Here is a 14,753-nt window from a genome sequence, read left to right as displayed (position 1 = left end):
AAACTATTCAGAGAAAAGTCTAACTCACAGCTAAGACAGTGAAGACATTTCCTAATCACAGGTAAAATGTTACATATTCTCCATCCATCACTTCCAAATGGAATGAAGCCAAAACAGACACTGTTGTGGCATATTACTTTAACTATGTAAAGATGTGCTACATTTTTTAATGCTGTATTTATTTAATTATGTAAAGATGTGTTGCTGTTTTACCTTGTCTGCCTAAGGCACCTGATTGGTCTAATAAAAACTGAACGGCCAGTAGCTAGGCAGGAGAGGGATAGGCGGGGATGTAGGGCAGAGATAGTAAGGAGGAGGAGGAACCTAGGCTCGAGAAGGAAAAGGAGAAAACAAGAGAGAAAGAGAGGGAGCCACCTAGGGCCAGCCAGCCAGCCAGCCACAGAAAAAGCAGGAAAAGTAGGACACAGAGAATGAGAAAAAAGTAAAAAGCCCTGTGGCAAAATTTAGGTGAAGAGAAACAGGTTAAATTAAGTTATAAGAGCTAGTGGGACAAGCCTAAGCTAAGGCCGGGCATTCATACTTAATAGTAAGTCTCTGTGTCATGATCTGGGGGCTGGCAGTCCAAGAAAGCCTGCTCCATTAGTCACACTCTAAGATCAAAGGGACCTAGTGAGAAAAAGTTCAGCTTTGCTTTGACCCAGTGGTATCCACTGTCTTCACGCCAATCCTCTGCAAGAATACTGTATACTAACCCATCCTCTGCAAGAATACCATATACTAACCCGTCCTCTGCAAGAATACTGTATACTAACCCGTCCTCTGCAAGAATACTGTATACTAACCCGTCCTCTGCAAGAATACCGTATACTAACCCATCCTCTGCAAGAATACCATATACTAACCCGTCCTCTGCAAGAATACTGTATACTAACCTGTCCTCTGCAAGAATACTGTATACTAACCTGTCCTCTGCAAGAATACCGTATACTAACCCGTCCTCTGCAAGAATACTGTATACTAACCCGTCCTCTGCAAGAATACTGTATACTAACCTGTCCTCTGCAAGAATACCGTATACTAACCCGTCCTCTGCAAGAATACCGTATACTAACCCATCCTCTGCAAGAATACCGTATACTAACCCGTCCTCTGCAAGAATACTGTATACTAACCCGTCCTCTGCAAGAATACTGTATACTACCCCGTCCTCTGCTTCCATGCTGTGTTCAACTGCCTTGGACAGTCATCAATGCTACTGGCACACTGATGGACACCTCTCAGCCCTTACCTCACTGATTTCTTAGTGTGAGCATGTTACCAAACACCCTCTATTCTGCGGTCCTGGGCCCGAAAAGTCTTTTCTTGGCCTAGAAGTTCCTTTCTCTGTCCCTTAAATGTAGGACTGTCTCCCACTTTCCCTTCTCAAACACCATGCTCTTCTCTCTCTCCCTCCTTCTGCCCTCCACCCTGGTTTTCTGTTGTTTTGTTTTAAAACAGGGTCTCATGGAGTCCAGTCTATCCTTCAACTCACTATGTAGGCAAGCATAACTTTCCATCCTGGTCTCCCAGGATCACAGACACACGATCATACTCGGCTCTCCGTCTCTACCCGTGGACCGCTTTCATCATGTGGTTCTGGAGATCACAAATCCATGTGCTTCTTTCTTCCCACCTACTGACTGATCTATTTCAGTTTCAGCACCCCTCTTTTTAGTAATTTTTTTTAAAGAATAAGAAAATGCTTTAACTGACATAAATATATATTAATTGCATACATTTTATTAATTTTTTTATTAAAATATACCAACAAAGCTGGGCACAGTGGCACATGCCTTTAATCCTAGCACTTGGGAGGTTGAGACAGGAGGATCATTGTGAGTTAGAGGCCATCCTGGTCTACATAGTGAGCTCCAGGATAGTCAAAACTAAAATAGATACTTTGTCTCAAAAAAAAAAAAAAAGAGCAAAACCCAAAAAACCCACCAAGGAATAACTAAATTAGATTGACTAACCTCTTACCTCTTGTCATTTTTGCAAAATGGACCTTAAAATCTACTCTCAGCAATTTTAACAACACAATAGTCACTAACTATAGTTACCATGTTGTAAAAGAAAAACAACTCTTGAACTTACTCCTATCTGAAACTTGGTAGCCTTGACAGAAATCTTTCTCTTAGCCTCCTTTTTTAGATTTCACATGTAATATAATTACCCACGTAAGTATTGTGCCCTATCGCCAAGTCTCAGTACTATATGTACATCAAATTTTCTTTGCTGTATTTTCTGGGCCCATTCATCTATGGTTGGACACTTAGATTAATGGCAACACACTCTGCCTACTGTGAATGATGCTCCAGTGAATGCAGACTTGCAGCTATCTCAGACGAACTCATTTGTTTCCATACATGCCCAGTAGTGAGACTGCTGGCTTACCCACAGTTCTAGCTTGAAATTACTGAGGACCCTGCATACGGTTCCCATAATGTCCAAGTAATTCACACTACCACCAGCAGTCTACAAAGGTTTCATTTCCTCCACATTCTAATTTCTGCCTTTGAAATCACCATTCAGTGACTTCCGTCATTTTAATGTACATTTCTCTGATAATGACAGAATTTGAACATTTCTTCATATATCTGTCTATCTTCATATACCTGTCCATCTCATATACCTACCTGTCCACCTTCATATACCTGTCCGCCTTCATATACCTGTCCACCTTCACATACCTGTCCACCTTCACATACCTGTCCACCTTCACATACCTGTCCACCTTCACATACCTGTCCACCTTCACATACCTGTCCACCTTCACATACCTGTCCACCTTCATATACCTGTCCACCTTCATATACCTGGTCTACTTCAAAATGCGGCTTTCCTTTGCTCATTTTTAATCATTCTGTTTATTTACACTGAGTTATTTGAATTCTTTATTGGTTCCCATTTTTCTCCCATTCTGGAAGCTGTTTCTTCATGCTGTACATTTTTCCCTTGGCTACACACAAGCTTTTCAGCTGGGTCTCATCTTCTTTCATTGTCTATTTTTGCTTTTACTACATGTGCTTTGAGTTTATCTCACAAAGAAAGAAAGAAGTGGGGAGGGAAGAGAGGAAGTGAGGGGAAAGAAGGGGAGAGAAGAGAAGAAAAGAGGGGAGGGGAGGGGAGGGGAGGAGAGAGAGAGAGAGAGAGAGAGAGAGAGAGAGAGAGAGAGAGAGAGAGAGAATCTATGCCCCATAGTGTCACAGAACTGCTTCAGCATTAGCCTCACCTTTAAGTCTTCAGTCTATCTTGAGTTGACTCTGAATGTGGTTCATGGACTTCAGAAACTTTGGTCTGTCATTGTCACACTGACAGTCCTTTAAAAATTGTCTCTTTCTGTATGGTTAGACTATCTTTAGTATTTCTCTACAATGTTTACTTTTCTTTTTGTTTTTAACATAAAAACAGGTTATAATTTAAAAATCCAGGGTTATTTTAAACAGTAAAATATTTTCTCTGTAGAAAATAGTAAAAATGGTAACATTTCCCATTAAGTCCTTTTAAGCCAAATGATAGCTGTATTATACATATAAATATTGATTAGATTCTGGGATACAGAAGAAACCTATCTTCACCTGTTCAGAGAGCTATGTTTTACTCAAGTTGTGTAAGTGAGATTCCTATTCATCTTCCCCTTCACTGTTTGATTTACGGCAGACGTTTTTCTATAGGCTAATCCCAATGTTTACTTTTCAATGTACAGATCTCACACATCTTTTGTCAAGTGTTTCTTAGGTTATATAATATTTTGATGTTGTAAATGGCATTTTATTTTACTTCAGGCAGGGTATTCCATCCACTATGTAGTCAAGGTTACGTTGAATTTCTGATTCTCCAGTCTGCACCTCCCAAGTGCTGGGATTTCAGGAGTGTGCCACCACACTCAGTTTTATATGGTGTTGGGGGGTGCGGAATCACACCAAGAACATGCAAGCACTCCACCAATTAATTGACATTACCAGGCGATGGTCATACCCTAAAAATTCTAGTTTCTGATTATTTGTTGCTAATGTATAGAAAAACAGCCAGGCAGTGGTGGCACATACCTTTAATCCCAGTACCTGGGAGGCAGAGGCAGCAGAGTCTTTGGGTTTGAGGCCAGCTTGGTCTACAGAGCAAGTTCCAAGACAGCCAGGGCTACACAGAGAAATCATGTCTTAGTTTGTTTTGTTTTCGAGAGCTGAGGACCAAACCCAGGGCCTTGCGCTTGCTAGGCAAGTGCTCTACCACTGAGCTAAATCCCCAACCCTGAAATCATGTCTTGGAAAAAAAAAAGGAAGGAAGGGAAGGAGAGGGGAGGGGATGGGAGGGAAGAGGAGGAAGTAAAACAACAGATTTAGGAATATAGGAATGTTCATCTTGTATCCTACAATCCAGAAAATTTTGTTGTGGGAATATTCTATGTAAATGAGCATGTTATCTGTGAACAGCGACAGCATACTTTGCCATTGCAGCTACTACACTAGCTACAATAAAAGTGACAGTCACAGGGCTGGGTCAGTCCCCGCTCAGCATGCACAAGACCCTGGGTCAGAGCTCCAGCACCAAAAAGCCAAAATGAATCCGTCACTTTGGAAAACAGCTGGGCAGTTTCTTTCTTTTCTTTTTTTCTCCCCCTCAAGACAGATTTTCTTTAGAATTCTTTGTAGACCAGGCTGGCCTCAAACTCACAGAGATCTGCCTGCCTCTGCCTCCTGAGCGCTGAGTGTTGGTAGTATGGCATGCGCCAACACCACCCAGTGGCAGTTTCTTTAAAACCACCACCACCACTAAAATAAATAAAACAGAGCTGTTGATGGCAGTATTATTCAGAAAGCCTGAGCTAGAAACAAGCTGAAAGACCACCAGCTGGTGTATGCTGTATCCACATGGCACTCAGTATCTAAACAGAACAAAGCACCAATACACGTCCCAAGAAAGACGACTCTGGACTCTGCACTAAGGTGAAGGAAGCCATGTGCAAGACTGTTCACTGTGTGGTTTTATTTTTAAGAAAATTTCAGCAAAAGCCTATCTATAAACACAAAACTGGTTATCGGCTTCCTGGAGCTGAGGTTAGAAACTGGGACTAAGTAAAAGGAAGCAAGCTAACTTAAAATCCCTGTCCACTCATTAGCTGACCACTGAATTGAGTAGACATGACAAAGACTGCAGACTCAGGACTTTAAAGTGGGGTCTGGAGAGATGGCTCAGGGGTTAGGAGCGCTGGTGCTCCTCCAGAGGACCCGAGTTCAATTCCCAGCAATTACACGATGCTTCACAACCATCTCTAATAGGTTCTGATGCCCCCTTCTGGCATAAAGGTATACATGCAGTATACTCACACCTAAAATATAAATAAATAAAACTTTTTTAAAAAGAACTTTAAAGTGCAGGAAAATTAACCTGAAAAACCCAGGCAGAGTGGGTCTGGTGACTCACACCTTCCTACCATGCCAGCACATGGAAACACAGAGCCAGGAGAATCTCAGCAAGTGAGAGGCCACCTGATCATCATAATGAGTTCCAGACCAGCCACACCTACTTAGCAGGGATATGGTGTGTGTGTGTGTGTGTGTGTGTGTGTGTGTGTGTGTGTGTGTGTGTGTGTGTGTGTGTGTGTGTGTAGGGTGGGGAGTTAAGCCCAGAGAGGGATGGAAAACTCTGATTTCTGTAATTGCCATATTATTTTAAATATCCTGTTTTCAACAAAAACTTAGGGGCATGTAAAAAAAAAATCAGGATACAGCACTCAGTAACTCAGTAGATGTTTTTCCAAGATGCCAACACTGTACTTGCTGAACAGCCTTTAAATCAGCTTATTTTGTTGTTGTTGTTGTTAGCATATAGCACTTGTATGAAATAGGGTCTCATTTGTTTTCTGAGACAGGGTCTCACTTGAAGTGCTGGCTGTCCTGAAACTAGCTATACAGACCAGGCTGAGGTCCACCTGCCTCTGCCTCCAGAGCACTGGGATTAAAGGAGAGCACCATGACACTCCTTCTTCAGTGAGTCTGCGTGTGGAAGGGTGCATGTGTGCCAGTGTGTGAGAGGACATCAGGAGTTGTGTGTCGGCCTTGGCAGCAAGTGTGCTACCCACTGGGCCGTCTCCACTGTCCCTCGTGACTTTGAAAATGTTGATCTATTTTCTTTTGTTTTGTGTGCACGTGTGTGTGCTCTGGAGCAAACCCTGTCCAGGACAACTGGGCGATCGTGTCTCCTCCTCCCTGATTTAGCGCCACTCAAGTCTTAAGTCCCTTGCTCAGGTCGACTTCCATCTTTCAGTAGCAACCTGTGTACACTTCTCTAATGAATTCCTAGCGACATTTCAATCCAACTTACTTTACCTCATCCTCAAACTTTTACTGTTTGTTTGTCCCACACTCCCTGGAGACACCATGCATTACACTTTCAATTTGCTTGGAGTGTGTGTGTGAAGTGGGGTGCACATTCTAGCTACAGCCTATTTGGTTTATTATTATTATTATTATTATTATTATTATTATTATTATTATTATTTTGGTTTTTCAAGACAAGGTTTTCTCTGTGTAGTCCTGGCTGTCCTGGAACTTACTCTGTAGACCAGGCTGGTCTCAAACTCAGAGATTCACCTGCTTCTGCCTCCTGAGTGCTGGGATTAAAGGCACGCACGAGCACCACCTGGCTGGATATTTGGTATTTTAAAGTCAGTGAAGTAAAGTCGTGTTATTTTACAAACAAGAAAGGGAGCTAGGCGGTGGTGGCGCACGCCTTTAATCCCAGCACTTGGGAGGCAGAGGCAGGCAGATCTCTGTGAGTTCAAGGCCAATCTGGACTACAGAGTAAGTTCCAGGACAGGCTCAAAGCTACACAGAGAAACCCTGTCTCAAAAAACCAAAAAGAAAAAAAGAAAGGGGGAAAAAAAAAACAAGAAAGGGAAGCTTAAGAAGGTTAAGTCTTAAGAAGTGTTCTGGTGCTGGCCTTTAGTCCCAGAACTCAGGAAGCAAAGGCTGGCAGATCTGTGAGTTTGAGGCCAGCCTGGTCTGCAGAGTTAGCTCTAGGACAGTCAGAACTATGTGAGAGACCTTTTCTCAAAACAGACAAGTGAAACAAAGAACGTTAAATCTCCAGGGTATGGAATCATGAAGCTGTCAGCTCTGGTTCCACAAATCACAAAGGTTTTCAGAGATAACATGTGGTGAAAACATTGGTTAGTGTGATTTAAGACTGTACATGCTGTTTCATGAGACAGGGTCTTGTCACAGAGTCTGCTGGCCTGCACTTGCAGTGATCCTCCTGCCTTGGCCAGCTGAGTGCAAGTGTGCACCACATGCCCAGCTCTACATGCTCCTGATGACCTCATAACTGCCTCCTCTCGGATCTAGCTGGCAAGGACATCACCATGTGAACTCCAATTGATATCACAATATTTTTCAAAGCCATGAAATATGCAGCATTATTAGCAAATCAAAGCAGTAGAAACCATCCGAGAAATCAGCTGTACCAGTATCAACTACGTTAACAAAATGATCTCTGAAATGCCAGCACATGGAAACACAGAGCCTTGCACATGACTTCCTTCACCTTAGTGCAGAGTCCAGAGTCGTCTTTGTTGGGACGTGTATTAGTGCTTTGTTCTGTTTAGATACTGAGTGCTGCTCTGCCGTGTGGATACAGCATACATACAGCAAGCCAGCAGCTTGCACTATGATCCCTGTATGCTAAAGTCTAAGGCAGAAAGACCTAGAACTTGGGGCTAGCCTGGAATACATAGTGAATTTGGCATTAGCCTGGACTACCCATTGAGAACCTTGTTTCAAAAAACAAAACAAAACTATTTTTTGAGGATTTTATGATTTTTTCCTGGACATATAATTTATTGCTATTTCCTGACTATATGTACTTTCCAGAAAGTACAGCCATCTGAAAAAAAATAAAATGCCACAAAATACTGCTAAGCTAGGCTGAGCTTTGGTGGCATATGTCTTTGATTCCAGCATTCAGGAGGCAGAGGCAGGAGGATCTCTGTGAGTTCAAGGCCAGCCTGGTCTACACAGCAGGTTTCAGGACAGGCAGGGCTATATAGAAGTTGTGTCTCGGCCGGGCGTTGGTGGCGCACGCCTTTAATCCCAGCACTCGGGAGGCAGAGCCAGGCGGATCTCTGTGAGTTCGAGGCCAGCCTGGGCTACCAAGTGAGCTCCAGGAAAGGCGCAAAGCTACACAGAGAAACCCTGTCTCGAAAAACCAAAAAAAAAAAAAAAAAAGAAGAAGTTGTGTCTCAAAAAAACTGATGTGCTACATTACTACTTAAATACTACTGAAGTCAGTACTAAAAGAGTAATCAGAAGAGTTGGATATATATATATATATATATATATATATATATATATACACTTCCACAGACTGAGTGATGGACACTTTGCTCTGCCTTCTTCTCCTAAAGGCATCCACTGACTTGCCATTCTCTTACCTAATATCCACCCAGACCCCAAACCTCCCTTCATTGAAAGGACTCTTCCATGAAAGCACGGCTCTGACTTTCAACATTCTGAGGCATTTCTCAAGTTCTTCATTGATGCTGCTTTTAGCATCTGCCACTGACTGGATGTGAAGTGTCCCCTTCGAAAGGCTCATGGGAGGGTATATCCCCGCTGCTGCTGCTGCTGTTGGAGGTGTCTCAGGAAACTTCAGGAGGGTGTCTAGCTAGAAGAAGTGGGTCACAGGGCATGTCCTTGAGGGAATATACCTTGTCTGGGACCCTTTCTCTTTCTGTTCCTTGTCTACCACGAGACAAACACACTGTCTCAAGCCCCTGCAGCCATGATGCTCAAAGAGAATTATGAGCTGAAACCTCTGAAATCATGAAGCAAAACAGTAATTCCTCCCTTTAAGTTGTCCTCACAGTGGTTTTGGTCACAGCTTATGGAAAACTAACTGTACCTCAGACTCAGTCTACCTTGTCATTACAATTACTAAGTACTAAATAAAAGCTTTGGGGTTCTGCAAATAAACTGAAAGGCAATCTCCCCCTTCTCATTTTCAGAAAGTCTACTATTGTTATACAGAGAAAAATCTTAACAAGCTTCATAAAAATAGAACCATTCAAATGGCACTTGTGAGTCATACCCGTCCCAGCTGGGCTCTCTCTCTGAAGCACTTACATTATTATTGTGAAGATACTCAATTGCTCGAAGAATCTGGAACAGGTACTTTCTCAGTCGCTTACTCTCTAGTCCGTGACAGTAATGCTGTAACTCATCTAAGACTGTGTGGTCAATAAATTCAAATACCAAATGAATTTTCTTTTTTTGTCTAAAAACTTCAATCAGATTGACCAGGTTTTCATGCCGAAATTGCTATTAACAAAAGAAACAGAGTTTTAAATAAAACTGTTTCAAACAGTAACTCATTCAAACACCTATATAATTTTGAAAGAAAACAGGAAGTTTCAACTTCTTTCCTTTCAACAGAAATGTCTCAAGTGATCTGTCACATTCTTAATGTGCACAAATTACTGTTAAGTGATTTCCTGCTCTCTGTAAAGGTGAGACATGCTGACATGATTATTTATTAAAATAATTTAGAACTAATGTACCACAATGCAATAAGAAATGTTTTTGCTATCTTTTAATTTGGTTTGTACTTAACAATTTAAGAGGACTTCATGGGCCAGGCATGGTGGCATGAGCCTTTAATCCCAGTACCTAGAAGGCGGAGGCAGGCCAATCCCTGAGTTCAATGTCTACATAGGGAGTTCCAGGCTAGGCAGAGCTACAGAGTGAGAGCTAGTCTCAAAACAAAACAAATAAAAATCAGTCAATAAAATAAAATGGACCTTGTTTCCTGTTTATTATTTTTGTAGCTGTTGTTCTTACTTTGATTTTCAGAGACAGAGGCTTGCTATGGTATCCCAGGCTAGACCAGAACTCACAACCTTTCTGTCTCAGTTTCTGGAGTACTGGGTGCTGAGATTAAAGATATAAGCCACCATGTTCAATTTGTACTGGTTTTGTTTTCTGGAAACTGAACTTGAGATCTTTTTACAGGCTGAGCTGAAAATATCTAGCCCCTAAGGTCCTCATGCTTTCAAATGAGTATGAATTTTCATTTTTAAAAAATGTATGTATGAGTGTTGGTCTACGTGTATATATGTGCACCATGTGCATGCCTTGCACCCAGAGGTCAGAAGAGGATGATGTCAGATCCCCTAGAACTGGAGTTTAGGATGGCTGTGAACCACCATGTGGGTGCTAGGAAGCAAACCTGGGTTTTCTGTAAGAACAAGTGCTCTTAACCATTGAGCCATCTCTCCAGCCCAAGCATATATTTCAAACATCATTTTAAGCATGTGCTATATATTTATACAACGTTCTCTCTAATTTTGGTCTTAAACTGTAGAGAATAAACCATTAAGTTCTAGGGGTTATTTATTAATTCATTTGATAATCAAAAGAATATCAAAATGTTTTTAAAAACTTCAAATATGTGAAATAATTTATAACCACAGAAACAACATAAATACGCAAATATTTATGGTATTTTTATTCATTGTCTATTCTATAATTCTACTAAACCACAAAACACCCTTTGTCTCAGCTCCTTGGGAGGCTGAGACAGGAAGAAAAATCTGAGGCCAGCCTGGGCAACACAGTGAGCTCTTTATTTCATCCCAACAAAAATTAGATAAGTCATTTAAAAAACAAAACAAAAATCCTTTTTGTACTCCCATCAACAACCATGGTCAAAAACAGTTTTAAGGAGCTGGGAAGATGGCTCAGTGGGAAATTGTTTGTTATACACACACACACACACACACACACACACACACACACACACACACACACACACACGAGACCTGAGTTCAATCCCCAGCAACCACAGATAAGCCAGACACAGCAGTGAGACACAGCAGTGAGTGCCTGTGACCAGCACTGAATGAGGTGAAAATGGGTGGCTGGAGGGCAGCTCACTGCTTGGCCATTCCTAGCTCAATTGTTTCCAAAAATAAGGCAGAGAGTGGTAAGAGGCGGACGGACACCCAGCATGGACCTCTGCCATCCAGGTTCATATGCACGTCACACACACACACAAAACAAATGCTTTTAAATAATTACCATGTATCAGTGTAGGACACAAATGAAGCTTAACATTTTATGCATAAGCTACTATTGTCCTTACTACAATCAACTCTGAAATATTTAACTGCTTTTTTATTTTTATTTTTTTTTTTTTTTTTTTTTGGTTTTTCAAGACAGGGTTTCCCTGTGTAGCTTTGCGCCTTTCCTGGAACTCACTTGGTAGCCCAGGCTGGCCTCGAACTCACTGAGATCCGCCTGCCTCTGCCTCCCAAGTGCTGGGATTAAAGGCGTGCGCCACCACCGCCCAGCTTAACTGCTTTTTTAAATTAACAAAAATATTTCTAAATTTGGATAAAAATGACTGCACTTTCATTATTAGATTCACTAGCAAAATATAATTTTTTTTAAAATGCTTTTATTCTAGTGATGCAATGTCAGGTTTTCCACTTTCCTGTGCTAACAGAAACTAAAATCCTTGAAACATGACTGGACGAAATTTCTGCCAAAAGGCAATGCCAGGTTCCTTTCCTCTGCTTGCTCTCAACTTCCCTGATCCGAGGATGCCCCGTGTGGTGCAGCAGCAACAGAACACTGGCAGCAGCGGAGGGACAGTGCAGGGTGAGTGCTTTCGGACACCAAAAGAACGGCCCCGCTAGCGAACACGACTGGCTTTGTCTGGTCTTCATTTCATAGTTTTGATAGGTTTGTTTATGTGGACAGGTGTCTGATCTACATACATGTCTGTACACATGTGCGTGCCTGGTGCTCAGCCCTGGAACTGGAGTCACAGACGGCTGTGAGCCAACTGTGAAAGAAGTGCTCTTAACAGCTGAGCCATCTCTCCAGACCTTAGTCTTTAGGAGGCAGTAAGGAGCCAACAAAAACAGCAGGAACTTCTTTTTTAATGTATTTAATTATATCTTTCTCTATTACTGGACAATCTTTCCACAGATATTATAACTGCTCTGTTGGTAATCAGAGTCTACCATGAAAATTTAGTTAAAAATGAGTTATCGTTTTAGGTTAAGAATATTAACAAATGCAAGAAATCTATTAGATTATGTTAAGTTGAAAAGTGGTATGTGGTGGCATGTGCCTGTAACCCCAGGACTCCAGAGGCTGAAGCAGAATGAGGAAGAGTTTAAGGCCAGCCTGAGCTATACAATGAGATGAAATAGCAATAATAGAACTGGCTGATCTTCCAGAGGACTCTAGTTCTTTTAGATTTATTTTACTATTTATGTATGAATGTACCTGCATGTAATGTCTATACACAGATGCATGCCTGGTGCCCAGGGAGGTCAGAAGAGAAAATCAAATGCCACCATGTGGGCTCTAGGAATTGAACCCAGGTCCTCTGGAAGAGCAACAAGTACCCTTAACTGCTGAGTCAACTCTCCAGCCCCTAGGGCTCTGGTCCTGAACCCTCAGGCTCACAGCTCTGTAACTCCAGTTTCAGGAAGTATGACACCCTCTTCTGTCCCCTGTGGGCACTGCACCAACACAGCACAAACACATACAGGCAAAACACTCATAGACATAAAATGAAAATCTTTACGTCTGAAAACTATTGTAGCAGGGCACAGTGATGGTGCACGCCTTTAATTCCAGCACTGGGAAGGCAGAGGCAGGTGGATCTCAGTGAGTTCAAAGTCAGCCTGGTCTACAGAGTGAGATCCAGGACAGTCAGGGATGTTATACAGTGAAACCCTGTCTTGAAAGTCCCCTCCCAGCCCCCCACAAAAATGTTTTAAAGGAAGAAAGGCAGGGAGAGAGGGAAAGCAGCTGGGACATCCCAACTAAGTCAGTGAGAGTCAAGTGTCTTGGTAATGGTGTCACAGGCCTTTAATTCCAACACTCATGAGGCAGAAGTAGGCAGATCTCTCTCTGTAAGTTAGAGGTTAGTCTGTTCTACATAGGAAGTTTCAGGGCAGCTAGGACTATATAGTGAGACCTGTCTTAAAAAACAAACAATAGCTGGGCAGTGGTGGTGCACACCTTTAATCCTAGCACCAGGGAGGCAGAGGTAGGTGGATCTCTGTGAGTTTGAGGCCAGCCTGGGCTACAGAGTGAGATTCAGGACAGCCAAGGCTACACAGAGAAACCCTGTTTTGAAAACCAAAAAGAAAGAAAATGCTTCCTCTATACCAGATAAAGATGGGCAAGAATAGTTGTATTCTTCATCACATATAAAACATCTGAACTCCACTGTCAAGGAGAGAACCCTTACAGCACCTAGATTCCAGTAAAATAGAACATCTGTATTAGTAGGCAATGTTTTCAGACTCTAGTTTTGGACCCAGTCCCCAAGGAATGTTCACATCCCCTTTTCACCCCCTCAGTTCTTTGTCTGTCACACCTACAGTGCCCTGATCTCTCCTGATACTGTCGCTGTATCCTTGCAGAAGCCTAACAGTCTCTAGTTAAATATTCCAGTCATCTCCAAGACAACATTCCCAAAACTGAACTAGTTCTCAATTTCTCTTCCAACTTACACCAACTGCAGCATTCTCAGAACTTCAAAGGCGTCTGACTCCTTTCTATATACCATTTATACTGCTGAATTCTAAAAGAGGACTCATGATATCCTAGCAGGACTCCTGAATTAAATTCTCATCAGACCCTTTTAGATTTCAGTCTTCTGATACATTCTACAGAGCATTAGAGATTAATACTTAACAGAAATTCTTTACAATGAACTTGACCTTCACTTGCCAGCTCTTAAAAAATCAGGTGCTACAGGATGTCTTTCTGTACTCTGTGAATATGTGCTGCTCTGATGGTTGATGAATAAAGCTGCATTGGCCTGTGGCAGGGCAGGATAAGTTTAGGCGGTACACTCAACTGAAGACGAGAGGAAGAAGGGTGGAGTCAGAGAGACGCCAGCTCGCTGCCCAAGGAGCAACAAGATGCCCACAGACCGGCAATGCCATGGCCACGTGGCAACATATAGACGAATAGAAATGGGTTGAGTTAAGTTATAGGACCTAGCTAGCAAGAAGCTAGCTGACCCATAGGCCATACATTTGTAAATAATATAAGCCTCTGTGTGTTTACTTGGGACCAAGCAGCTGCGGGATGCAAGTGGGAGAGATTCGTCCGATCGAAGGGCCAGGCAGGACCGGAGAAACCTCCCTCGACAATCAGGTTTGTGCTTTTGAGACAGGCTGTCATGTATCCCAAGCTGGCTTGGAACTCAACACATGGCAGAGGATGGCAACAGGATTGCATACACTCAGTTTTATATGGTTCTGGGGATCAAACCCAGGGCTTCATGCATGCTTAACCAGCACTCTACCAACTGAACTACAACAAATCAAGCCCCCAAACCAAGTTTTGACTTCTTAGCCTAAAACGCTTTAAAAATCTACTTCCAATTTGCTGCACTAATCACACCTCTTTCTAATTCTATACAAGAAACTCATAGGCAGTATCTGTTCTTTTCCTTTCCACTCTTGCTCTGTCTGTTTTAGTCTTTGTGAGCTAATGCTGTTCCACTAACCTGGAATTCAGCAGTAGTTCCACTTTACCCAAATTCTACACATCCTTCAAGGACAAGAACGTACCAGACCTTCTGCAAAAAACCTACCCTGCCAAACAGAAATTTGTGGAATTTAATATTAATCATTAAAAAAAAAAAAAAAACAACTGTGTGGGTATGTGGTTATGCACACAAACTTGCAGGTGTCCCTGGAGGCCAGAAGTGGGTGTAGG

The 14,753-nt window shown here is 42.2% G+C and overlaps 1 protein-coding gene across 50 annotated transcripts in view; it reads right to left on the bottom strand.

Moving 5' to 3' along the window:
• Positions 1-14,753, bottom strand: part of Cdkl3 (cyclin dependent kinase like 3) — an 87,725-nt gene that overhangs the window by 71,066 nt on the left and 1,906 nt on the right. For 40 of the 50 annotated variants that reach the window (XR_013053273.1, XR_013053276.1, XR_013053277.1 and 37 more), the window contains exon 3: positions 9,123-9,317. The exons of the other annotated variants lie outside the window; for them this stretch is intronic. Coding sequence is in view for 25 of the 40 variants with exons in the window: in XM_076578332.1 (XP_076434447.1) it covers positions 9,123-9,317 (195 nt within the window). In the remaining 15 variants the exon portion in view is untranslated. The remainder of the gene's footprint in view (positions 1-9,122; positions 9,318-14,753) is intronic. 50 annotated transcript variants of the gene reach the window in all.

The sequence above is a fragment of the Peromyscus maniculatus genome, chromosome 8, assembly GCF_049852395.1.
Source record: "Peromyscus maniculatus bairdii isolate BWxNUB_F1_BW_parent chromosome 8, HU_Pman_BW_mat_3.1, whole genome shotgun sequence".
In the NCBI taxonomy this organism is placed as follows: domain Eukaryota; kingdom Metazoa; phylum Chordata; class Mammalia; order Rodentia; family Cricetidae; genus Peromyscus; species Peromyscus maniculatus.
This window is presented reverse-complemented; position numbering and strand designations above follow the sequence as displayed.